The 27428-nt window shown below is 44.3% G+C and overlaps 1 protein-coding gene across 1 annotated transcript; it reads right to left on the bottom strand.

Annotated features, from left to right (window-relative positions):
* Window positions 1-745: 745 nt before the first annotated feature.
* On the bottom strand, window positions 746-26481 carry NFKBIE (NFKB inhibitor epsilon). Its single transcript, XM_053382904.1, has 6 exons — window positions 25868-26481; window positions 5772-5874; window positions 4328-4556; window positions 4129-4217; window positions 2923-3171; window positions 746-1811 (listed from the first exon to the last, which is right to left on the bottom strand). Exons 1-6 carry the CDS (start codon window positions 26263-26265, stop codon window positions 1746-1748), a joined length of 1134 nt encoding a protein of 377 aa, XP_053238879.1. The 5' UTR covers window positions 26266-26481; the 3' UTR covers window positions 746-1745.
* Between the last annotated feature and the right edge of the window lie 947 nt (window positions 26482-27428).

Here is a 27428-nt window from a genome sequence, read left to right on the forward strand (position 1 = left end):
AAAAGTTAATAAAAACACAGTGGGGGAGTGCAGGGGGAAGAAGAGCTAATGGTTCAAGCAAATAAGCCAGATATAAAAATCAAGGAGGACTTTGCTGGAAAATATCGCATAAAAGTTGCTGCTGCTTCTAGGTTGGTCTTCTAAAAAACAGGGAAGAAGAAAACCTCTCCTTAAAACATCCCAGCTGATTGCACCATCCAGGACTTGCCACGTTACAAACAGCCGCTCCCAGGCAGCAAATAGTGGGAGGGAGGGGACTGGGAATTTCCCCAGTTCAGAGTAAAGTTTGCATGTAAGCAACTCCTATTCCTGCCATTTGATGACCCAAATGCTTCTCTACACTTGCTGCAGCTGGTGAGAAGCAGAGTGTATAACCTCTGGGTGGAACACAACAATAATCAAAGGAGCAAATACCACCACGTTACACATGTTACACATACCGCACGATCCGGAGTCCTATCACTCCACAGGTCATGATTTCCAAACCCAGCTTTGCAGTCTCCTCATGACGGGCTGCTTAGGATCACCAAACTCACCACTTTGAATGCAGAGAGAAACAAGACAATCTGCCTACCCACTGGCTAAAACGGACAGATCTGTTCCTAAGCAGGAGTACTGTTCAAATACTAAGAATCAACATGCAGGAAATGTAGCCATGTGCAGCTTCTTCCAGCAGGGACAACAAAAACACAGTTCCTGGCAACTGCTATAAAGGTTATGTTCAAGATGAACAAAAGCAGTATACACAACGCTTTATGAAGGGGGGTAGGCCTTGGAATTTCCTTGTTCTCCCTTGCTCCACAGGCAGAACTTCAAGTTGCCGGCACCGCGAGGGAAGTGTGGTGTTTTTAGGATGGCAGTTTAGAGATAAGGAACTTGCTTGTACAGCAGTATTAGCTAGTAAATCTGAAAGAGAACTGGAACAGAATAAGGCTCCTTTGCTTCGAGACTCTGGCCTCAAGAACACCAGTTATCTTGAGGCATGAGAGAAAGTCTCATTTTGTCCCCATAAGCTCAGCCTTCAAGTTCCTTCTGGCACGTCACAGAAGCAGTAGGGAGGAACTAAAGAGTTGTCTGTCCACTCTGCTTGCAAGGGTTATCCTCCATGGGAGTCAACAGGTGGACTAAACGGAGAGAATGGAACAATTTGCAGTCCTGGATGTTGCAGAATTAGAAGCCTGAGTCAATCCTCAGCTGGCCACTGAAGGAAAAGCAGAAGGCCTGAGCAGCAGTAGCTAGATCAGAAAGTAGCTGGTGTGCGGGAAGGAAGCATTTTAAAAACAGAAGTGACTCTGGCGGACTGGAAAGAGAAAAACCCCTATTATAGTTCCATCACAGACTTGAGGTGAATGGCGGGGGCTGGAGGAAGAAGGAAAAATGAGGGCTGACACACCACCTCTGTTGACTGTGCAGCCTTGGAAAAAATAAGTGTCCTCCTAGAACTTCTGGTGTCTCCAATTTTCAACACAGCAGGCAAAGCAAACATAGAATCTGTCTATCTGGACTCTTGTCACTCAGGTAGGCGGCAACTCCATGACGCCATCAAATTAAATACACAAAGAACGATTTTTTTCTCTTGCACCAGCTCCCAAAGTCCTGCGCACTATTGTAAGTGTCTGAAGAAGCACAAAAGGCTCCAATTCTGCAAGAAGGGGAATGATATACCGGTGACCAGCTCTGCTCCTATCAACCTGCAGCAGCGGGATACGTCTCCCAATGATGTATTCATTCACATTTTGCAATGTTCAACTGGAGCACACAACAGGTTTGCCAGAGATCTTCAGGTCATCAAAAGGCAAGAGTGTAAGAATCTGCCAAGGCAAAAGGAGAGGAAACAGTAACATTAGCATTATAAAAGAAAAATAGGAATCTTATTCCTAGCTGTGAGGAGTCCCAATGTAATGCAATTGTATCATGTCCTTCCTTGAAGAAGCTTGGAGTGGAGCGTAAGGGTTATCCCAGTTTATCCTCAGTGTCATCCTGTGACACGTGTTAGGCTAAGATAAGGAATGTCTTACGTCACCCAACGAGATTCATGGTTGAATGGTAACCGCAATACCTCAAGGACCGCCTCTCCCCATATGAACCAACTTTTGTCATGTATCTTTGGCGCCAGGGAAAAACATTCCTCTTCTTCCAGACCTTCGGCCAATTAAACAATCTATGGCCTTTGAAACTGTGGGAGGTATTATTTTTGTTACTATGTTATGCATTTTTGTGTTTTATATTGTAAACTGCCCTGTGATCCTTGGATGAAGGGTGGTATAGAAATTTAATAAATAGTAATAAATAATTGAATCCCTCTCTCTTAAGCTTTTGTTTTTATTATGTATTTTCTTTGTTTATATTGTGATTTTATGCTATGAACTGCCCTGAGATCTACATGTATAGGGCGGTATACAAATGTTATACAAATGTTAATAGTAATAATAATAATGCAGCACCAATACATGAGAAAAAGAGTTGTTGCCTCATCCTGACCTACATGTAGTTCTGTGCTGGCTTACATCCCTCCCTACCTGAGGGAAGGAGTTGCCAAAATTGCTCCACTGCAATGCAGCTGCTGCAGTTCCTTCCACTGAAGAAGCTTCAACAGTGCAATGGCACTGGAGACATAGGAGGTAGGCTTGCCAGTTCAGCAGCTCCTCCCTGCTATATGGCCTTAAGAAGATGATGACACCAGACTAATCTGAATTGGAAATAGTCAAATCACAGGTATGGAAGGAGAGGTGCAACTGACAATGGCCAGTTGCGAAACTCCAAACCCTGTTCATAAAGCACCTTCTACTGATGGGCCAAAGCTTGAGAACTACGCCATACAGCCTGCACTCCTTGGCCTTGCTTCAAGAGCTTGATGGGACTTGTTCAGCTTATTCCTACAAGCCCCTAATCTAGAACAGCCAGACTCAGAAAGGTTCTCACATCATCGTTTTCATCAGCCAGGTCCTGGGCCGTCTCATCCTCCATATTCCGCAGCAAGGTGTCTGCCCCCGATTGGCAGAGGATGGCAGCAATCGCAGCGTCCTTCCTGCCTACTGCCAGGTGCAGTGGGGTGCAACCGTTGTACATCTGGGCATCCACCTGGGCCCCCATTTCAAGGAGGTGCTTCACAGCCATCTCGTCATGGTTCTCCACTGCCATGTGCAGGGGTGTCTTTCCGCTTGTGCCATCCTGGGACCATGAAAGCAGGGTATCAGATCAGCCACTTCAGTGAGCCTCTGAAACAGAATCTTAAAGGGATGGAACACCCTCTAAACCAGGGACAGCAAACCTGTGGTCCTCCAGATATTGTTGGACTCAACTCCCATCAGCCTCAGCCAACATGGTCAATAGTCTGGGATAATGGGAACTAGAGGGACATCTGTAAGGTCACAGGTCAGCCAACCCTGTCCTACACTAGCACATTTCAAAGACTCATAGAAGTGTAGAGTTGAAAGGGATGCTGAGGATCATCTAGTCTAACTCCCTGCCATGCAGAAATATGCAGCTGTCCCATACGTGGATCGAACCTGCAACCTTGGGATTATCAGCACTACGCCCTAACCAAATGAGCTATCCTGTGGCCAGGATTGGAAACTGGGCCCCGCAGAATGGAGACACACTGTTCCTAAACCTCCTCACAAATGAACATAGGAACAGGCTCAAAACAGAACATGGAGTTTAAAATCTTCCTGGGATTTTAAACATTTGGGGGGATTCCAGGAACCTGCACAGATTCAGATGATCTTGGGTGGGGAATCACAAAGGTATGGAACCCATCACTTCCCCTAATCTGTGTCCTGTTCCTGCAGCTGCAACACTGTCCAATGGTTATTCACTGTTAAAAATCTGCTCTGAATAAATCCAAATTATGTCCTGATAACAGATTTACTTTGCAACTTGTAACAAGTGGTGCAGATCAAGCAGTTCTGCAAGCCTATGTTTTTGCAAAGCTGCAGCTTGTTCAGTCACCTCTGCCCACCTTTTGATACTTCGATAAGCACTTCCTACGCGTTTTCAGTATTAATCTCCCCTGCCACAATGGACAAACTTTTTCGCTTTCTGTATCTAATTGCCGGATCTTCTTGCTCGGCCTGATCGCAAAAGTACAGAGCACGTGTGGCTCTGGTGCAGCTGCCCTTGCCATACCTGAACATCGATGTCGGCTCCACTCTTCACCAACAATGCCATCAGATGCAGGTTCCCTTTCAAGGTGCTGATATGTAGGCAAGTCAAGCCTGGAGAAGAAGACATCCCAGGAAGTTGCTACGAGGCAAGTAGCCGAACGCTGGCCCCAGTGTGTCACCAGACACACACACACCACCCTGATCAATCTTTACTATCTCACCTTGCCAGTTCTGGAGGTGCAAATCTTGGTGGCTTTTTCTAGCCTCCAAAGTCTTGTTGGAGATGATCCCCTGCAGCAGCAGCTGCACACACTCCAGACTCTGCTGCTCACAGGCCAAATGCAGTGGTGTGTTCCCATTGCGGTCTTGCAGCGCTGTGTTCACTCCTCTCAGAACTAGCGCTTGCACCACTCTGGACTGTTCCAGGTACACGGAGAGGTGAAGCGGGGTCTGTGAATGGGAAACGGAGAAGGTTATTGCAAGAGAGTGACACAGGCTTAATGGGGCTAGAGTAGAAAGGTGCAAGAGGCAGAGGCAAAACCGAGACTGGCTGTATGCTGCAATTGCATCACAAAACACACACACAGGATTCAGGAATGGATGCGTAATTTAATATCTCAGTTGAAATCTCAGCTTTCATAGTGGGGTGGGGGGACACACATATGCAACACCTAGTGATCCTTCAAGGGTAAGCTTCATAGAATTGTTAAAATTCATGGGACATCAGTACCCTGTGTATCTCCTCAACAGGATTGGCAGAGCCAGAAATAAATCAACTAAAAGCAAACAGCTGTGTGAGTTTACATCATTTATATAGCTTGCAGAATGCAGTCTTCTCTAGGCCAGAATTTGGATTACCCTGGTTCTTTAGATTTCTTTATAAAAATCTCACATTGAATACACCACCTTTGGCAAAAATGAGAGGTAGATGCTAAATTAACTTTAAAGCTCGCATGTTCTTTTCCTCAGAAAAAGTGCTCTTATTCAACTGGGGAAGCAGATTCTATGCACTCTGCCGATGCAGATATACATCTAAGTCCACACCCCAAAGATCATTTAGCCCCCAATAACTAATGGGGTCAAATGACTCATCCAGATGAAGGGATATATTCCTATTCAGGGCACAAGTTGCTGCATGCAACTCAAATTGGACTGAGGCCATTGACAAGAAGAGTAACTAGAATTAGTATTACTCATTTAATGGATTTCTGTAACATCTTTTAATGTGTATATCCTTCCAAGGTAGGTTATAACAAAAATCTATCACTGAGAAGCAACTGTCACAAATTCTCAAGGAAAACTTCCAAGACTGTCACAATAGCTTAGCTGGTTAGAGCATGGTGCTGATAATGCCAAGGTTACAGGTTTAATCCCCATATGGGAGAGCTGCACATTCCTGCATTGCAGGGGGTTGGACTAGATGATCCTCAGAGTCCCTTCCAACTCTACAATTCTATGAATCTATGAAAAAGAAGCATAACAAATCTGCATATGCCTGTCCACCAGATCTAGAAAAATGAGGCAAGGAGTAAGTCCAGGGGGGGAAATATTATAGCCAGAGACAATTGCCACAAGCAAGACAGAATGACCCAGATTCCCAGTTGTTTTCTTTCTTCTAGCTAGACTGGGAAAAATACTGACCTTTCCCCACAGTCTATCACATACCTGGAATAAGTCATTCTGGATCTCTAAAACCTCCACTGGCAATTGGGCAATGAAGCAGAGTGCTATTGCAGGTACACAGTGAATGACTGCCAGGTGTAGCAACCTGAAAGAGAGAAGAGAGATATGAGTTTGTGGTGCAGGGCCCAAGTCATACCAACCTAGAATCATGAACAACACACTCCCCTTTAAGCATGCAAAACATTTGGCAAGTTACTTGCTTGCTCTTCACACTTAGAACAGAAAACACGCACATGGGTTTACTGGACAACTGATTCAGTTAGACCTCCATGTATATACAGTAGTGATGACTCTTCCTGAACCACTTTACATGCTTACAACTTTTCACAGGGCAATGTGCAGTTTTTCCACAGCAATTTCTTGCAATTTGTCAACCACGTATTTTCCTGGTGAACACCGTCATTTGAAGACGAAACATGTGCCTACTGATGCATGGTGGCTGCAGAACTCATTGTGGATTCCCAGCAAAGGTCCCACCAGTTTAATTCAGATTGTCAGTCGTTGACAAGGCAAATACAAGCCTACCAAGAACCAACCCTAGAATCCAAGACCGCTGAACCCAGGAAGACAATAAACTTTGCTCTTGAACCAGGAAAAGAGAGAACCTCCATCTCTGGAAGAAAACAACCAACAACAAGATCACATACAATGAGAGGTACCAGGGATACATGCCAAACTCTCCCAGTAGTCTTTGCATGGCATCTAATCCCAGCGCAACAAGGACTGGAAAGAAATGGAGATGGCTCAACTGAATTCTTCTTCTAGTTACCGTATTTTTCGCTCTATAAGATGCACCAGACTACAAGACGCACCTAGTTTTTGGAGGAGGAAAACAAGAAAAAAATATTCTGAATCCCAGAAGCCAGAACAGCAAGAGGGATCGCTGCACAGTGAAAGCAGTAATCCCTCTTGCTGTTCTGGCTTCTGGGATAGCTGCGCAGCCTGCATTCACTCCATAAGACGCACACACATTTCCCCTTACTTTTTAGGAGAGAAAAAGTGAGTCTTATAGGGCAAAAAATACGGTATATGAAACAGATGAGCATCAGTGAAGACTCAAGCTGCACCCCTGTTCTTGAACTAAGGGTCAATTCTAACAACCCTCTAAGCACATGACAGCTGTGGTTTTTAGAATGCTGATTAACTTCTCAAAAAGTGGCAACTTTGACTGAGTGGGAAAATATAATCTGTGGCAACAATAGTATGTAGCACCAGCATTAACACAAATGGCCCAATGAGAGGCAGGTCATGACTGAAGTCAGCAATCCAAGGACTGAGAACAGACTCATGCAGAGACTCACTCCATCAAAAGCAATCCCCCCCCCTAGAAGCTTCCATATAGCTAGTTCTGCCTACAGTGCAGAGATCACAGCTCAGATGGCTATTTCACAGACAGGCTGCACTCATGGCAGAAGTTTCACACTTCACACAGAAGTTTCAAGTCTGAAGAGGAGTCTGATGGAAATTCTCAAAAAAAATTCTCCACACCAGCAGCTCTTATGCAACTCTACCTGTTGAATGTTTCTACCAGAACATAAATTCATGAATCACCTCACAGATTGAGCAGGCCTTAGAGGGCTGCTGCCACCCTGCACTATCCAACTACTCCTAGCTGTTCAAAGGTACAAAGCAGGCACTCCCACCACCCTGAAACTGAAAGTAGGGTTTTGAATGTGTTTGAAAATAAATACGGGATGCATGCACAAAACCTTATTCCAACAAAATGAAGAAGCAACTATTTCAATTAACAAGGCTACTAAATCCACATCATAGTCACAACTTGACATCATTTATACATCCCTCCTTTTTTTTCTTTTCTTTTTTCCCTCTTGCATATAGAAGCTAGGATGCAAGAGATAAACTTAGTTATCTAGATCAAGGACAGAAAAGCAGCTTTCTAGTTTTCACTGCTGTTAAGTACAGGTAATTGTTAAACCTGATACAGTTGTACCGTGGTTCTCAAACAGAATGCGTTCAACTCCCGAACCGTTCAAAAACCAAGGTGTGTCTTCTGATTGGCTGCAGGAGCATCCTGCAGCCAACCGGAAACTTTGGAAGCCGCACCAGACGTTCAGCTTCTGAAAACTGTTCGAAAACAGGAAAACTCACTTCTGGGTTTCGATGTTCAGGAGCCGATTTGTTCGGGAGCCAAGGTGTTTGAGATCCAAGGTACGACTGTATATTAAACTTGCAATGGATGCTTTTCTAAAAACGATTTAAACACCAAATGAAACAGTTTTTGAAAAATCAAGTGATTTCTCTTTTTTAAAAGTGGGTACTCATGCATCGCCCTGCCCACATTCAGAAATAATTCCAGAACAAATACAATGCATCAGAGTCAACCAGATTTTTTTAAAAAAGGGATACACTTTTAGAAATGTGTTCCAGAGGGATAGTCTGCAGTAGCAAACACAGCAAAGCATCAAATGACACTTTATTATGGCACAAGCTTTCATGGACTTTACTTCTTCAGAATGCCGCCTCCTCAACCTAGTGTGTGGAAACTCAGGACAACATCTGATGGACTGTAGTCCAGAAAAGCTTATGCTGGGGTGAGAAACTGCAACCCCTCCAGATGCTGGGGCTGAAGTCCAGATGTTCAGATGATGGAGGTGGATAGCTCAGTTGGTTAGAGTGTGGTGCTGATAATGCCGAAGATTTAAGTTTGATCCCTGTATGGGACAACTGCACATTCCTGCATTGCAGGGGGTTGGACTAGATGATCCTCAGGGTCCCTTCCAACTCTACAATTCTATGATTCTATGAAACAAGCATTGCCAGTGGTCAGGGATGATGGAAGCTGCAGTCCAACATTTGGAGGGCCACAGGTTCCCCGGCCTAGCTTATGCCGTAATAAAGTTTGTTCATCTTTAAAAGGGATCACAAGACACTGCTTTTGCATAAGCATGGAACTGATCAGCTTACAATGTATTTCCAGTAAGCTAGCCGACCTATTCAAAGTTACCATGTGCTTTAAAACAAGTCTGCAATTAGAGAATCGTTTTTACTGTATTGTCGCGCAGCCCTTCTTGTTTCCAGAGCGTTTAACAAAGGGGATTTCCATAGAGGCAGAGAGAAGGGATATGGGAGGTGGTAGTGACAAGGTCATAGAGAAATCAGGAAATAAGGAGGGGGGAAAGGAAAGGAATCAGGCGCCCGTCCAAGGTACCCAAAAGCCATCACAGCAGCCCTGGCTGGGGCTGCCTAGAGGAAGCTGCCCAAGCACCATTTTACGAGGCTTCCATCTGACAAATGGACTCTTAAGCAGAGAGAACGGACGGTCTTTGCTCCCCAAGCCAAGCAACGTATGTGGCTGAGGCACAGGCAAGGCCCCAGGGGAAGCCCAAGGTCACATGGGCATGGGGAATTTCCCTGCCCTGCCGGAGATGTGGCCACCCACAGTTGCCTCAGCAACAAGGGGAGGGGAGAGTTGAAGGAGGCTGTGCACAGCTGCTGTTGCCCATAGAGGGCTGAAGACACTGTGGGAAGAGAGAGGCTGGGTCCTTCTGAAGGTTTCTCTTCGCATTCAGTTACTTTGGTTTTATAAGGCTGCAATTCAGGCACAGCCGGGGGAGTAAAAAAGGTTGCAGCTATATAGCTTCTAAGTAAAGTATGTTAGGACTGTTCTACAAGCCACCTCACGATTCTTTATTTCATATGCAAAGTTAAGTTTACATCGGTGCCATTTATTTCTATTTAGAGCACACCAGTAAAATTGCAGGTGACCTAGGCACTGGGAGGTTCTCTGGAAATACAGCAACAGAACAGGGAAGTTGTGTAGAAAAGGGGTAGCACGCTATGGGACAAAGGCAGATACCTAATATTAGTCATACCTGGAATAGATGCAGTGATCTGTGGGCATGCAATTTCCATTTATTTCCATGGGTTCATTTCAAGTATGACTTAGCTGGATATCACTCCAAATTTCCATGGATGTACATCCTCTATTCTAGGCTCTTCCACGTCTTATAACACTGTTTTTCATTAAAGTTAGCTAAAGTGGCTGACCAGAGTATGCATAGACCCCAAGCATCCCACTCTCTGGGCTGATCCACTGACAAGTGGCTTCCTAAGCAAGGCGAAATTGCCCAAGACCTTACTTAAATCAGCTTCGTAATTATAAGACCACAAAAGCCTTTTAAATGGCCCATCTGCCCATACATGCCCATAGTGTCATTTGATAGTGTGAAACAAAGGTGGGGGAGAAGGAGTTTCTTAAGCTTTACATAAACTTTCCCGACCAGCCTGGCTAAAACAAATTGCCCAAAAGCAAAGCATTTTAAACAAAAAACAAAAAAAAACCCCACAGCTCAGCATTCCCCACACGATTTGCAACTGGCCTCCATATTCAGACTTTGCAAGACAGTTGGATCTGAGTTATCTAGTCCCTCAGACTTGGTAAACTCCAAATTACAACCTTAACCACCTTAAACAGGCACCTAGATTAACACTGCAATAACTGAAGCCCCCAAACTGTTTATTCTTAAAGCAGGATGATATGAAACACCTTAAATACAATTAGGAACACAGTGTAAAATATCTGAATGTTCCTGCATTTATTTTTCTTATGGCTAAAATCAATGTAAAAAGGAGAGGAAGTGTCTGGGGGTTTGGGGGGTGGGTAAGAGGAAGAGGAAGAGGTAGTGACAAAGGCTGAAGCCAGGCAATAGTTTTTGATAGGGGAATCTGGATTGAAGAGAGGCCTCTCTTTCCATGCCATACATGCCCCACCCCTGCCTCTGGCCAAACAGGTCTGACAGGGTTTTGGAACAGAAGAAGAAGAAGAAGAAGAAGAAGAAGAAGAAGAAGAAGAAGAAGAAGAAGAAGAGGAGGAGGAGGAGGAGGAGGAGGAGGAGGAGGAGGAGGAGGAGGAGGAGGAGTTTGGATTTGATATCCCACCTTTCACTCCCTTTAAGGAGTCTCAAAGCGGCTAACATTCTCCTTTCCCTTCCTCCCCCACAACAAACACTCTGTGGGGTGAGTGGGGCTGAGAGACTTCAAAGAAGTGTGACTGGCCCAAGGTCACCCAGCAGCTGCATGTGGAGGAGCGGAGACACGAACCTGGTTCCCCAGATTACGAGACTACTGCTCTTAACCACTACACCATACTGGCTCTCAAAAGTACAAAAACCTTTCAAAACCTGGCTTACCAAAGACAAAAGTGAGATGCACTGAATAAGAGAGTATCATTTTAAAAGTCATTTTTTGAGTCTTAAAACCCTAAAAGTATTGTAGCACTATGAATTGTAGCATAACCTTGCATGGGTAACAGTGCACTTCAGATGCATCTGATGAAGTGGTCTGTAGTCTGTGAAAGTTTATGCCATACTAGCTAGTCTTTAAGGTTCCACAAGACTCTTTGTTTTTGCTGGGACAGACCACCTCAGCTAGCTTCTGGTTTTGGTTCTACGATTATTTTTAGAACAAATTCCAAAGGGCTAGCTGAGTTGGTCTCTAGAAGGGGACCCAGGCACACAGCCTACCCACCCCCTCCAAAAAACACCCCACACCTAATAATGATAGTGACCTCTGCTCACCATCACATGGTACAGAGAGAACTGGAAGAGATAAGATCCTAATTTGAAGCAGAAAGAACTAAAGAAAGGTTAAATATTCTACAAATGCAGCATTTCATTTCAGTATTACTTGTACAGATAATGCTGCTCAGAAGCTTTGAGAGTATTATCAATAAAGAGACAGCAAAAATTAGCAAGAGAAGTTATAGTGATGGTTTGGAATCAGACAGGACCTAAAGTCAGCTGCACTAGAATCTTCTCAATCAAACATCAGCCGAAACACTCTGCTAGATGGTACCTGTGCCTGAGCGATCTCCAACTGGAAACCAGCAAAAGACTCCATTGAAATTTGCTTCCACAAACTATGTCCTGTTTGGTGCCAGATTACGAATGTTTAATTCGCTCTTGTTTCCAAGGATCTATCGTTACATGCGTGTGTGTATACACACACACACACACACACACACACACACGGTCAGTTTATCCTTGCAGATCTTTTACATTTTGACTTTGTGTGGCTTGAAGTTTATCTTTCTTGCTTCCTAACAAGTATGTAGCAGATAAGAACTCTCAGGAACAGGGACTTTCCAACAAGGCAATCCGGGCTGAACTTTAACCATTGCTGCTTTTATCTGATAGACTGCACAGAATTCTCTGGGGCTATTTTAACCAAGCCACTTTCCCCAAGAATTCCTCACAACAGCCAGCAAGGGCAGCCAAATTCCCATTCTAGGGGGAGGCTGGGCCACCATCACAAGATACCAAGCTTCATTATCTGCTTCAATAACACTAAACTGAAAGATTTATCCAAACGTTTGCTTTACTGTCTGGATCCAAATGTAATCTGTCCAGAACAGAAGGGCACTTCCACACCATCTGGCCCCAAGTTATTCAAGCAATGTATGAAAACAAAAACCCTTGCCATTGCACCTGTATCAATAGGTCCCCATTCCTTCATACTTTATAGCAGAAGTGGGGGTGGGACACAAGCACATGGGTATATTATCAATTCCTTTAGGGCAGAAACCTGTCCAGCTTTGCCTCTGTAATTCTACAAGATGCCCATTGGTGGGACAAAGCAGCAGCAGCAGCTGCTTAACTGCAACAGAGGACATGGAGTCTGTGCTATAGAATGAAGGGGTAGAATGGCATATATCACTTCAGACTACAGACTAACAATAATATTGTTCAGTTAAAAACCTTGCACATAGAAAAATCAATACAACAGGGAGTGAGCTAAGCAAGAATCTCTCACCCCAGTGTGCTAAACTTTATTTGCAAGCAGGTTTGTTTTGGAGTACATAATCACTGAAATAGGGTACCCTTCGGCTAAAAATAGCACGGCCCTGTCTACTACCTCATTTTTCTATATGGGTAGAACAAACCTGAAAGCGTGCACACTCTCTCTCTCTCTCTCTCTCTCTCACACACACACACACATTAAATAACAACCTGTCAGCTACAAGTTACTTCAAATACATTGGTACCTCCGTTTACAAACTTAATCCGTTCCAGAAGTCCGTTCTTAAACCGAAACCACTCTTAAACCGAGGTGTGCTTTCCCTAATGAGGCCTCCCGCCACCGGTGCCATTCCACCATTCGGTTTCCGTTCTTAGACCGAGGTAAAGTTCGTAGACCGAGGTAAACTTCTGGTTTTGCGGAAGTTCGTAACCGGAATTGTTCGTAAACAGGGCTGGTCTTAAACAGAGGTACCTCTGTATAGCCTTAGAAGTGAATGGACCACCAATATCAACTTGCAAAACACAAGCAAGTCAACACAGAAAATGGAAGAGAGATACACCATGGGAAGCGTCACTTTTTCCAATTTCCTCCTTCAGCTCTATGTACTTTTCAATGTGTGTGGGGGAGACATAACCCCTCACTCCACCTTGTGACAAAGGGAGTCATAAGCAGGGGGGTCAGAGGCTTTGTGGGTCCTCAAGGACACTGTTGCCAACCCAGCCTTAGAGAGGGGCTTCCCTCCTTCATTTTTTTTGTCCTTCTGCAAACCTAGTGGGGGTTCCCCCAAGCCTTCTACGATCTCCCTTATGAGCTTGGTTGGTACTATTAAGGCTGCAGAAGGATCCATACTCATCTCTGAACTTTGTGACTGGGAGGAATGGTGTTTCTAGTCCTTACTGTCTGCAACAGCTGGCAGAATATCAAAGCTTGTTTGGGAGCAGGGAGGAGGAAATAGGGAGTAAGCAGGATCCCCCATGGTCAGGAATGTGGCTTGAGAATGAGAGCATACACAGCCCTGAGCGTGATTCATGGAGGGACGGTGTCTACCTAGTCACAGTGAGACTAATGTGCACTTACAATAGAGGAGGAGTGGGGATATTTCAGTGTCAATGTGGGAAGTCCCTGATCATGAGGCAAGAAGGGGTGGGGGAGGGGAAGCTTCAGCTGCTGTTTACTTGGCCTGGATTTTATACAGTTCCCTCCCCACCTCACAGAACTATGCTAGGGAATAGCCCTATTTTCAGGCCCAGGCTTTAAAGCTTTAATTATCCTCTCCAAAATGTGCTGCAGTTTCTAGAGAAAAGCACACAGAGGAGGAGCTGAGTTCTAATATTGGAGCCTGTTTATTTATTGTGCAAGAGCTATTTGCGCCGTTTCCTCCCTTCTTTCCATCCCCTCAGCTCAGCCTAGCAGTACACAACCCAGCTCTGACAGGGTAAAAAAGCAAATACAAACCCGTCTAAACAAAACACACGAAGCACTTTGGCATTATCACCTCAGTAGCTCTCCTGCATCCTTTCTGTAAACCAGGTGCAATACTACCACTGTAATATTACGGAAGGGAAACTGTGGCCCAGAGTACCATGAGCTGAATATATATTATTAGACTGGGACCAGGCCTTCCTGCATAACAAGGTCCATGCATTCCTTTGGGTCCCTACCTGTACCTTTTAGCAAACCTCTAACACACAACACTCAGCCTGGATAGCTCAGTTGGCTAGAGGTGCTGCTGACAATGCCAAGGCTGCAAGTTTGATTCCCATATGGAACAGCTGCATATCCCTGCATTGCAGGGGGTTGGACTACATGATCCTCAGGGTCCCTTCCAACTCTACAATTCTATGTCACGATTCACAGCTCAGAGCGACAAAGAAGATGCCTTTAAAACAGCTTCCCAGTGCTTCCCATTGAACTGTGTATGGTACAGCAGAGGACTCTGGGGGCAAAACTGGTCATTCCTTCTCCAAGCCAGTCAGGAGCTGATGGGAGATCAATAGAAGGTCTGGGAATTAAAAGAACTGATTCAGGACCTATGTCCTCACTCTGTTTATAACCCAAGAAGCTACCACTTACCAAATCAGATTAGCACAATATTGCATGTCTTCCCCTGGAGGAAGCTTCAGGTTTGTGGGATCTACTTCTTTTGTTCGCTTTAGTGTTAAAATAAAAACCTCCAAGAGCCACCAGCTTTGTACAAAAGGCATGCACTTAGGGAATTCTGAGCCCAGGAATTTGCTTTGGGGAGCAGAAGTGAACAGAACTCAGTCTGCTCACACAAAAAACCATTCCTGCTTACCCCAAGTGTTTTTTTATTCCAGCACTATAATTTTAGGGTGCAGAGTCACTTTGTTGCTGCAGTTGAGAATCAGAAATCCTCACTGATCTACTGCAAATCACCCAGAGATTTGCCTTCTACTTACCCCAAAACACCCCCCAGGTTCTCGGGCAGAGGAGTAGCCTTTTCTCATCTTCTGAACTTTCTATGAGGAAATGCCAGGGACCTTCTGCATCCAACCCAAATGCTCCACTGCTAAGCAACAGTCCCTCCTCAAATAAGTTCTGCTTTGTTGACTAAAGAGCATACGTTACAAACTTTTATATTAAGCAACAGAAACTGAATACAAGGAATGACACTATTCATCCATTACCACTTCGCTCTGGTGCTCCCCCCCCCCTTAGGAAGTAAGATGGGAAATGCATGCAACTGAACCATTTATCCAATAATAGCTACGAAAGGGAAGGAAAAAAGGGGGCTAAGAAACCGAAACAAATATGAACACTGTTGATACCAAGAAGCCAATAGACTCTCCAGATAAAATAAAAGAGGGGAATTCCACACTTGTCCAGTGCATATTTTTTTAACTGTCTTAACTGACCTCTTTTACCAAGAAAAACTGTCCGACAGTAACCTTTTTACAATACTGTGGTATCAATACACATCTCTATCTCTCTCTCTCTCCCCTAATCAACACTTTCCTCCCTGCTATTCCAGTTTCTCAGCCTCCTTGCAGTATTATATACCTGACTAATTAACTGTGCCTGGTGGCCTGATGTTACCAAGGTGGCAGCTGTAGATTTTAGAGCATGGGTATCCTAAAGGTGAGGAACAGGAGTTGCTCTTGCCCACAGGGACAAAGACCTGTTTTGGAAATATGCACTTTTCCTAAAAATGTACAAACACCAAACTGAGCTATTTCAACCCTCTCTATTTCAAACCTCTTTGGATTTCCATAACTGCTTCCGCCAACCCTTTTCATATTGCGGAATTTTCCCATCAGTTTCAGGAAACAAAGATCACATGAGAGACTCCTGCAGGAAGGACTATAAAGGATAAATACATAAAGGGACATTTGTGAAGAAAGGAACAGAAGCCCTTCCTTTCAAAGAGGAAGCCAAAGGCAACACCAGTGAAAATATAATGTCACAGACTTCAGAGGCTTTTCAGTATTAAGACTGAAGCCACATCTTGTCTGCTGCTCTTTTTTTAAAGGAAGACCCATCTGGGATCATAGGTGAAAGCCTTCTTGTGCAATAAGCTCACATTACTGTGTAATTTAAGATGCACAGAGGTTAATTGAACTAAAAGTGCGCACACCAAATCTACAAAGGCAGCAAATTCAAAATTGAGGAATTTTGTGATAGGGTTGGGTCTCACTCAGTGGAATACATCCTAAAAGCTTCCAGGGGCACTAGCTACTAATCCAAGGTAAACAAAGTATTAGACAGTACAATTTTCCTCATTTAAGGAAAATTGGGATTGGCACCATATAAGCAATAGGGAGTCTTCAGCACACAGGCAGAAGATGTTGTTTTTCCTAAGCCATACTCATTTGTCTATCACCTGTGGTCTTATGATGCATGTGACAGATAAACCTGAAGGGTGAAACTGAACAGAAATCATTCTTCTTTTCCACCCTCAGGTAGAGCTCAGTGCTTGTCAAATTTGGCGCCTTTATCTGTTGCCCTGCACAACAGAGCCTAATAGTGCACTCCCAATCTTTCCTTTGCAAACGAGATCCTGCTCTCTCTTTAGGAAATAAAGAAAGCTTTAAGCTCCTGAACAAAGTACAAGATATAAGAAGCTTTTATGTTTAAAATGATAGGATAAAAATGCAACTGATTTTAAAAATAATCATCATGATTTAATCATCTTTCCTTTGCAGATGACTATGGCCAATTGGGTTTCTTCCAATCAATGGCAAGTCCAATCACTGGAAAGGGAATGACAAATGTGCACATCTGCATATGAGGAAGAGCTAAAGTATTTGGATACAAGTCCTGCCAAGATTCCTCATTCACTCAGGTACCTTTTTCTACACAGGAAACAAGAGTGAAAGATGGTGACTTTCCCCAAGACTGACAAGCTGGATCAGTGCCAGAGGTAGTACATAAATCTAGGCTTCCCAAGGTCTATCCAGGTAACTCAAAACTGCTGTGTAGCTAGATAGCTGGAGAATTCACAGAATCCTTAACATTATGCATCCCTACATGTTATTACTTGCCCCAGCATCTTACCTTGCATACATGCCAATTAGACTGGCACATTTTGGCTGGGCAATGTTCCCATGAACTAGTGCCTCACTGGCATCAATTCATTTTCCCAGATGCCTGGGAATGCCCAGTTGCTGAATGGTAACAGTTGTTAATGTTTGCTTTCTTCTAGAGCAAGCCAAGGAGGTACTTGCAACAGAAGAATGCAAAATTGCTCCACCACAACCTGCTGGTCTAGTGGAAATAATGAAAAGTCATGATAGTTTATTCCACTGGCAGGAGGGCAGGGGGCACTAATAAAACTTTGTCATAGAAGTGACTGGGGGAAGGGGGAGATCGCATGTTCTAGCAAGTGCTGTCTTTGTAATAAAAAAATTTCTAGATAACAGAACCGATTGCCCTTGGTCTCGGCTTATTTTTAAAATCCCAAACAGTTTAAGCCCTGGATATATTTGAGACCCACACCTAGAACTCCACCTATGAGATGCCAGCACTCAAAATACCTCATGTAATCTGGAATTCCCATCTACCTGGATTAAGCGAGTGATCATTCATTTGCTGTAGCAGATTCTACCATGGAAGCTTGCTCTTCCCAACCCTCCATTACTCCCTTCTCACCATTACAAACTGCTAGAAAATATTTTCTAGGCCTGGTCTACACATTAACAGAATAAGGTGGAAGTAAGGAGGCAGAATGGAATGTTTCACTTCAGGCTGCAAATGGGAACCATAAATTTGAACCCTTCTGTATGGGAAAATCCCATGCAAAATAGAAAATTAACAAATCAGGGAAAGTACCTTCCTCCCTGTGCAAATTGCAAAGTGTCCCGCACCTGTATTGACTGTACCATTATAGGTTTCTACTGCCTGTATAGATCAGGCTTCATTTAAGTGCATTTTAGAGATGTCATGATTAGTTTCCAGTCAGTATCTTCCCTTCTAAAATGTGTGCTTTAATATTTTATGGCACTGTTGGAATTACTGTAGTAAGTTATAAAGCAAACTGAATATGAGTTGCCAGTGGTGCTAAAAAAGTAAGACTTGGATGGGCAGTAACATCTGATATCCACAGATGTCAGCTTCTGTGTATTGAGAACTCGGTGCATGCTCCTTCCAGCTCAACTTCTAAAATCCATGGGTGACAGAAATGAAGCATGAACGCCCAATGTAATTTCCATTTAATTTAGCACAGTCAGTTCCAATGTGTACACATCCTGAAGCCAAAAACTGAGTCAACACATTTAAAAATCTAAAAAAGAACAGTCATCGTGAAATTCTTCACCTTGTGGTTTTTGAGACATTTGTGTAAGCGATATCAGCCATGGTGCTAGAAGCATCTTTGGAATGAAAGCAGAGATTCAGAATCTCCCATTCATAGGACATGCACACTCACTGCGGACAAGAAGATGAGACTCAAGATATCGGAATGAAACATTAGCCCTTGCAAAGTCTTATTAGACTATTCAGTCTGTATTACAGCGATTCTTACGCAACGGGAGTTTGGATCCTCTTCTTCTAAAGCATCCAAGAAGATTTCTGGAAGTTTTCATCTTAAGAGAGTCCCTCTGCTTTAACATCTCCTTGCATAAATTTGATATTCATTACAAGTTTCCCCATTCCACTCCCTCCTCCAATCACAGAAGAGCTAGACACTTGCATTAAGAATACTTGCTCAGCCTCCTGCATAGGCAATGAGCTAATTCAACTGTGCAAGAACTTATGGGGGTGGGGGAATTCTTATGATCTCTCCATCCCTTCATGCATTAAAAGCATGTGCAAGGGGGTTGTGCTGCCCACCCTAATCAATACACACGCTTGGCAGTTTCGCCTGTACTTGCACACGGCCTCTTCCGAGATCTGCATAAGGCTCCTCCACACAAGAGCATATCCAGGTTGGCCCAAGAGTCTCATCACACAAAGGCAGCCCAGGGGGCATGGCAGGTGGCAGAAGAGCTGGGCTAGCCAGCACAACTCCTTCATGCATGCTTTCCATTTGGAAGAGGGATAATGCAAACTTCCTTTATGTCTCTCCTATATGCTAAGCCTCCAGCTGTCACCTGGTCTATGCCAAGTGCCTTCTAACTGCACCTATTACAAAACTCAGCATCTTTTTTTCCCACTGAAAGATTACAAATTCTAAAACAACCCAACATCTGCATGGTAATCATTTCCAGTTGCACCACGTAAGACTAATTTAGGATTATGCTGGAGAAGCATCGAGAATTCTTTGAAGATAATAGCAATTCTCTCAAATCTAAACACGTCACAGGGGAGCAAATCTCTTTTCTATGTTTTATTATAAAATTTTATTAATTTTATTCCATATTACATCACAATGCAAATATACCAAAGCCTTTACCACATCATCCCCATCCCCACATATATTTATCATTTAAATCCTCAATCAAACATAATATTCTTTTGTCCCTCCCCCCGCTTCCCTCCGCCCCCACTCGATTTCCTCTACATTCTGAGATTACATTTATCTTTGCATTCTACAGACTTCTCAATTTATCTATGTATTCTTATTGTCCTTCCTTACTAACTTACATTCACTCAAATACTTTACATTTCTAATCTAGGCATATTAGCATATCTTTTTTTGAGCAATATTTTTCCATATATTCATCAAAACATTTCCACTCCTTTTTAAATTTTTGATTCAATTGAATTCTTGTAATAGCTGTTAGGTTTTGCCAAAGCTAAGTATTCATTTAATTTACAAATCCATTCCTCCCTTGAAGGTAGAGTTTGTGATTTCCATTTAGCAGCAATCACTACTCTAGCTGCTGTGCTTGCATATAAGATTCTACCCCCCCCCCGTACCTCTTCCCCTATCAATCCAAGGAGATGTATCTCTGGTTTTTTAATTATTGATATTTTCAGCATCTTCTTTAATTCTTCATGTATTACTGTCCAGAATTTCTTAATTTCCGTGCCCAAGGATTAAGGCCTTCTGGGAAACGATATATAATGAAATTAAGAAGGTGCTTAAGTGTACCTTTCACAAAAAACCAGAGGCTTTCCTCCTGGGCATAGTAGGCCAATTGGTGTCAAAGAAAGATAGGACGTTCTTTATGTATGCTACAAGAGCAGCAAGAGTTTTACTAGCAAAGTATTGGAAGACACAAGAACTACCCACATTGGAAGAGTGGCAGACGAAGGTGATTGAATATATGGGACTAGCAGAGATGACGAGCAGAATCCGTGACCAAGGGAAAGAGACGGTGGAGGAAGATTGGAAGAAATTTAAATTTTATCTTAAAAATTCTTGTAAAATTATTGAGTGTTAAAATGTCTTGGGTAAAGAATAGCAGATTTGCAGCGATATGATTGGAAAAGAGGAAAGAAAAGGGTTATAGAAAGGAATTTATAAGTAATTCAGACCAGGGGTTGCTGAAAAAAGTTTAAAACAGGGATGCAGAAAAGGGAGGCATGGGGAAGTCGCTGAAATTGGGTATATGAAAAAAATTATGAAATTATACATGTTTATATGTTTGTTTGTTAGTGTTTGTTGTTTGTATTGTCTTATATTATATGTTGAAAAACCAATAAAAATTTTATAAAAAAAAAACAGAATTTCTTAATTTCCTCACACCTCCACCACATATGTATTGTTGTTCCTATTTCTTTACCACATCTCCAACAAAGGTTGGATTTCAATTTATATATCTTTGCCAACTTAGCTGGTATTGGATACCACCTGTGGAAAATCTTAACAAAAATTTCTTTGTGTCTGAGGCGGTAAATCAAATATCTTCTTGCCAGAGTTTTGGGGAGCAAGTCTCTTAACTGATGCTTCAGCAGTGCTACCGGTAGCTTGTTATCAGTTGATTAGGCCTGCCTTGGTTGTTATTTATTTATTTATTTATTTATTTATTTATTTATACATACATACTTCATAAAGTTTATATGCTGCTTGAGTGTAGGAAAACCTCAGTTTACAAAAGATAAAACAGTAAAAAATAAATAAATCCCAGAATAAATCCCAACCATACTTTAAAACATACAAAAGTTAAAATACTAAAACAAACTAAAATCGCCACATCTTTCCACGCTTGTCTAAACCAGAATGTTTTTTTGCAGGTGCCGAAACAGTTAAGACCAATTATCATAAGATCCTTCTTTTTGAGGATGCACATATATGGGATAGCTCAGCTGGTACTGCATGAGACTCTTAATCTCAGGGTTGTTGGTTTGAGCCCCACACTGGACAAAAGATTGCTGCATTGCAGAGGGTTGGACTAGATGACCCTTGGGGTCCCTTCCAACTCTATGATTCTGTTGCAGCAGGCACCTCTTAGAAGAGGCATTTCCTCTTGTGTGAAAGTGGAGGGCATGCATGCTATCTGCAAGATTTTTGTAAGTACTCATATTAAAAACAACGCAATTTTAAAAATAAAGTGCATTGCACAAATTATTCTGAGATGCCTCTTTGGTTGATTAACACAGCAGCTTTGATTAAGCCAATCTAGATCAGTAAAAGGCTACAGCTCTACTGCGCAAAGCTATTGTCCTCCTTTGTTCAAGGCTAAATTTGAACATCCCACAAGAGCCACATGTTCCAGGCCAGGCAGGAAAGCCTTAGCAGTTTTTTAAACTATCGCTTACCTACAGGCACCACCACATGAAGAGCAAACATCCCCAACCCAACCCCTATCAGGACAAGCTTTAAATATACTCAATGACCTTCCAAGTCTCTGCTCTACAAACCTCAGTCTAGAAGTCACCGACACGTGATTTCCCAACAGTCAGTAGAGAGTATGGTACTTAACCACATGCCACAGTTAGGCTTCCCTGCCGTCGCCTACTCCCACTAGAGACCACATGCATATTCGGTCCTACCAAAATAGATACAACTGTTTCCATACAGTAAAAAAAAAGGTAGTTGCCGTCTCATTGCCACTCAGGTTGGGGAATCCTGTGCCTCACTAGACCAAGCAAATACAAGGCAAAACAAAATGGCAGCCACACACAAATGAAATTGGTCAGTATTCCACTGCCAGATTAGAAGACTTCCTCACAGTGGAATTTCATTCCCTATCAGTGGGGACTAGAGGTCACCATTATCTTTTTCATAGCAGTCTTTCTCCTCACACTGTGTAACTAAGCATCCTCTAGCAGTAGGGAGTGGGGAACCTTAGGCACTCCAGACTCTGTTAAGTATACAATTCTCATCATCTTTGACCATGGGTCATGCTGGCTTTGGCTGACAGGAGTTGTAACCCAACAACTTGTGGGAGGGCCGCAGGTTTCCCATCCTGGTCTTGTGGACATCTCACCTTGAGTCATGATGATCTTCACTGCCTTGCACTTGCAAACAGAACTCTCCATGTATTAAGAGTCCTATCCAACACAAAGAGGGTTCTGTGCTGATAAAAAAAAAAACGGAACCATTATCTTGCGTCAAGAATGCCTGGAGTCAGATTTTGAAGGTCTCAAGTTTTAGCCACTTAAAAGTAGTTTTAACTAGCTTTAGTAAATCATCAACATCTACCGGGGTGGCCTGGACTCCAGCAGGAATATATGTAAACCGCTTCAAGACTGATTCAATAGTTTCATTTCTAGGAAATGTGGATGAAGTGGGACCAGAAAACCCTCCAAGAATTCTGGATTCAGGAAAAAGAACAGACTTGCCATATGTCCAGAATTTCCCAGACATATCTGGAATACTACAGTTAGAAGCAGTGTTTGGGTGGAAATCGTCAAAATGCCTTGGAAAATCCAGACATATGGCAACCCATATCAGCACTGTCAACAACTTTTGTGTCCGGATTTTCACTTGTTGAAATATGGCAACCCTATACAAAGATCCATTTAAGTCCCCTTTGCAGGTCTACTGTGGAATGTACTACAATTGCAGAATTCAGAACACCTGGACAAAGAGGGATCGAGGAGAGAAGAAGAAAGAATGGGTGTGTGACTGGAGAGCAAACGTGTAGAAAAACTTGGAGAACAGCATGAAGACCTGGTTAAAATAAAGTATCATAGGAGGGAAGCGGGGAGGAATTAACACACATTTCTGCAGTTTATAGCCACCCTTTTGAAGGGTGGGATATGTACCCCATAAAACAAACAAAAAACGCAAGAAAGTAGCTATGTGTTGAATTTGAAGCTGAACAAATGCACATACAGTACTCCACTGAAAAGTGCTGTACAGGAGGAATAGGAAAATTCTATTCCATGATGGACAATTCACATATGGAAGACATCGCTTGATGTCCATGTGTAAACCAACACTGAGCATGTTGTTTTTTGTACAACAGACCAACATAGCTCCAGCAAACACACATGCAATTTGGAATGATTAAAAAACACCAATCCAATTCAGAACCATCTCCATTCGCACTATGGCAGCTGTTAAAAAAAAACAGGAAGCAGAAATTTGAAGCCACAAACTTCTGTTCTTTCATCACTAGAACTGTTACAAGGAAGTGATATTGTTCAGTGGAGACTGCTGAGAAACCATGAATAAAGTACCGGTAATTCCCACTCTGCCACTTAGGATGCTCTCAGCCGAAGGGAACATTGTTGGCCAGCTATTGCCCAGAGTGGCTGGGCAACCCAGTCAGATGGGAGGGGAATAAATAATAAAATTACTACTGTTGTTCTTCTTTTGAGTAAAACAAGGCAACAAGTTCAAATAGATCATTCTATATGGAATCAGGTGTTGTCACCCCCTTGACTCCTGGAGGGGACACCTCTCACTACTTCTACCCAAGCCTCCAAACTAGGAGAGGCATGGAAGCACTTGCAAAATAAGATGCATCTTCTTGTTTCCCCACCCTCTCTACAAACAATTGATTAGGTTGGAGACTTTCCCCACCATCTAATTTCAAACTTAGCATTTCCCCCCTCCATAGCTATAGACTTATCTAGGAGGTAGGAGAACCAATCAACAATAACCAGCCCATGTTTGAAAACTGCAGGTTCCTGACAAACACAGAGCTGGAGGCAGAAGTGATTTAATGGTGTGGAGGAGAGAGCGGAAAGGAAGTGTTGAACTCTTCCCCCATGCCCAGACCTTCTCCCTGGTAGGGCATACTTTTCATGTCGCGTCCAAAGGCAAAAGCAACACAGGGGGGTAGAAAGGTGACTTGAGAGAAAAAGGATGAATGGATGAGGGTTCAGCAGCTACTGCACCACCACCAGCCACTCATTCTACACCAAGCTGTCCCCCATGCTGCCATTTTAATCTGTTCAGCACACAGGTCACGCTGCCATAGTGTCTATAGTTAGCCCAGCCATGCCAGAGTGGAAACTGGAAACATACGGCAGGCTGGAAAAAGCAGAAGCGGCTCATCGCATCAGAGATGCAGGATCAGGAGGAAGTTAGGAGGCCACAGACGGTGTATTAGTTATGGTAAACCAACCAGCGGAGAGTCAATCTTATTACTTCCTGCTTGATATGAAACCCCCACTCTCCAAATGTACAGGATTACATTTTACAAGCACAAGAGCAAACCTAAAAGCTCCGGAAAAGCATGCCTCAGATCAGAGCCCCAAGAGAAACTAGCACTACTACATCACAGAAGTCATGTGGGCTTGAGATGTTTGCCTTTCACACTACTAAGTCATCAAACTTGCCTCTACTCTACAAAGGCGGCTATAAAAAGCATAAATGGCTTAGAGGTCATGGAAAACTTAATGGACGCCCCAATTTCACCACTTCTTTTTTTTAAGGCAAGAACAACTTGCTTAGAAGCAGACTCCCAGCAAGCATCCCCATGCTAGGTTGGTTGTGCAATTGGAAATGTCAACTATTGCTTCCCAAAACTCCATGGATATTTCAGCCAGAGATCCAAGGTGATATGAGGGGGCTGGATTTGGAGTCAACACCCCCAACCTTTTAGAGTGCCTTGACAACTCATTCTGAGCCTCCTGCTCTTTCCACATGCCTACTCCACAGGTTTGTTGTGCAGATGAAGCCATAAAAGATCGGGGATCATTGCACCAATGATCACAGCAGAGTTTATATGTTCAATCTATTTTCCAATGAACAAATAAGGAACTGAGCAACTCCCATGGAAAAATAAAACTGATACTAAAACTGCTGCCAAACAGGTTTGCAGAAGGTTGTGAGGGAAGGAACAGAAAGAGGTGCCAAAATAACAACCCCCCTCCCAACATCCATTCAACCCCAACTACGTCCCACATTTAAGGAATTTCAGAGAAACCTTTGCCAACTGCCTGCATCATATACTTATTGACAAAACACACTTTTTGAAGCGATACAGCTGGATCTGAAGGGCTACCCCATATCTGCAGACAAGAAGATCCCATATAAACAATGGGCTGGGCTGCTTTTATTTCAGATGGCACTTTTTAGGCTGCGTCTAGACAGAGGCTGAATACTGCAAATTGGACGTTTACACCACGATTTTGTCCAGAAACGGAATGTATTGCAGGTGAGTAGAATGTATTGCAGGTGAGTAGGATGAGGAGAGAAATACGGTACATTATTTTGATTGCAGCAACGTTACATGTAAGCTGCAAAAAAAACCCCAAACCAAACTTGTATGCATGAAGATCAGCGATACCACAACACCCTTGTGTCGGGAAGCACCCTTAAGGTGTTCCTTGAGTTTGGAAATGTTGACTGAGCTAGTAACGTCACCCTTCCACCCACACGCGACTCCCTCTAGTAGTTTCCCCGTATTCCCCAGAGTGCAGAAAGCACGCGCGCAGGTGTGCACGCGCTCGTTCGCACTTTGATGTTCAGCAGACGCCCCCACTCGCCCAACCTGCCCCACCCGCGCGCCGACTTTCAAGTCTCCTGTCTCCCACGGACTGAAACAAGCACGTGAGAACGAGCTGGGGCCACTCACGTGTCTCCGTCCTCCGAGACGAAAGCGAACGTCTCCAGCAGCAGCTGCTGCCGGACCCTTTCGGCCTCTTCCTCCTCTTCCTCTTCGCCAGGGTGCCGAGGGGTCTCTCCCAGCCCCGCCAAAGACTCGACGAGCGAGGAAGAGCCGTAGCTGGAATCTAGCCGCTCGTCCGGCTCCGACGCCGAGCCCTCCTTGCCTGCGGCCGCGTCCGGGAAATCGGCAGCTTTGTCCGAACGGACCCCTCGGGGTGCCGGCGACCGGGGCCCGCCTTCGGGCAGCTGGCCCTGCAGGGAGCGGATGGAGCCGAGGCCGGAGTCGCACTGCCCTTCTTCCAGGTAGATGCCGCCTTCCACCTGCACGTCCTTCTTGCCGTCGCAGCAGCTCCGGGTTTCCGACATGGTGGCGGCGGCGCAGGCAGCAGGAGGGGCGTCGAGGCGCGAGGCAAAGCGGAGCTCGGGGCCCTGGCGGCGCCTAAAGGCTGGAGCAGAGCCGCGTCCCAGGAAACCCCGGCGGGAGGGAGCGCGGAGGGCGCATAGCCGAACAGGAGAGGGCGATGCGGCGCGCGTGAAAGAGCCGCGGGGCCAGCAGCTCCGACGCTTAACCAGCCTGACTCCGCCCACCTCCGCCGGAGCCAAGCCCGCCTCCGAGGGAACAGGCGCCGCCTAGCGGCAAGACGGTGAACATGAATACACCCGCCACACGCCCCGACGCGCACACAGCCAAGCCGTATGCCCGGCGCGACGCACACGTGTCCGCGCATGTACGTGTGAAAGGAGCCCTGGGTAGACTTTGCACCGCTCGCATACGAAAGCAACGCCGAAGCCCCTATTCGGGATTTTGAACCCACGGACACTGGAAACGTGGAAGGAATAAGAGATCGCGCAAGCTAGGGTCGCACATGGCCCCACCTCTGGGTGCCAGGTTTTCTGTATCAGTTTGAAGGAGGGAGCTATGCAAATGAATAGGACCATATTATGCGGGAAGAGTCAGGGTATCTAGATGCGAAAGAGGACTAACTTCTTGCACCTTTAGTAGCTTGGATTGAGTCAGACCAACGGTCTATCTAGCTGAGTATTGTTTCTACATTTGACTGGCGGCGGCTGTCTAAGATCTCAGGCAAGGGCTCCCCAGCCCTACTTGGTGATGCTGGGGATTGAACTCAGGACGTTCTGCATGCAAAGGAGATGCTCTAGTCTAGCGCTGAGCTTGGGCCTTCCGTTGCTACAGCAGGTGCAGCGTGCTATGCTGAAATCTCCTTTTCTGCACACCTATCAGAGCTGCAGTAGCCCCGTCCCCTTTTGTACCTGATCACCTTAGAAAGGAGAGGACTAATTGGGGTTCCCACCTTCAGTGGAGTGAGACAGCCATTGGTGGGGTGGGGGTTGCTTGCCCCCTTCCTTGGAATCCTAAATAAATCCTATTTATTTTGAAGCACACAGGCACACTCACAGCCAGCTAGTCTCAAACTGAGGCGGACTTCCAGACTCCAACTTTGCCTTTTTCTCAAGGAGAGCCTTCCTGGGCCAGCAGGCAGCTCAGCTGGACTCTGCTGGTTCTGATC

The sequence above is a fragment of the Podarcis raffonei genome, chromosome 3, assembly GCF_027172205.1.
Source record: "Podarcis raffonei isolate rPodRaf1 chromosome 3, rPodRaf1.pri, whole genome shotgun sequence".
NCBI classification, from domain to species: Eukaryota; Metazoa; Chordata; class Lepidosauria; order Squamata; family Lacertidae; genus Podarcis; species Podarcis raffonei.

Bases quoted from the DNA above. Each gene is read 5' to 3' on its own strand.
- NFKBIE (XM_053382904.1), bottom strand. From the start codon at position 26,265: ATGTCGGAAACCCGGAGCTGCTGCGACGGCAAGAAGGACGTGCAGGTG. The intron at 5,875-25,867 runs GTGAGTGGCCCC...TCTCTCTTTCAG, and splicing joins GTCTCGGAGGACGGAGACAC to GTTGCTACACCTGGCAGTCA. The intron at 4,557-5,771 runs GTATGTGATAGA...TCCCATTCACAG, and splicing joins TCCAGAATGACTTATTCCAG to ACCCCGCTTCACCTCTCCGT.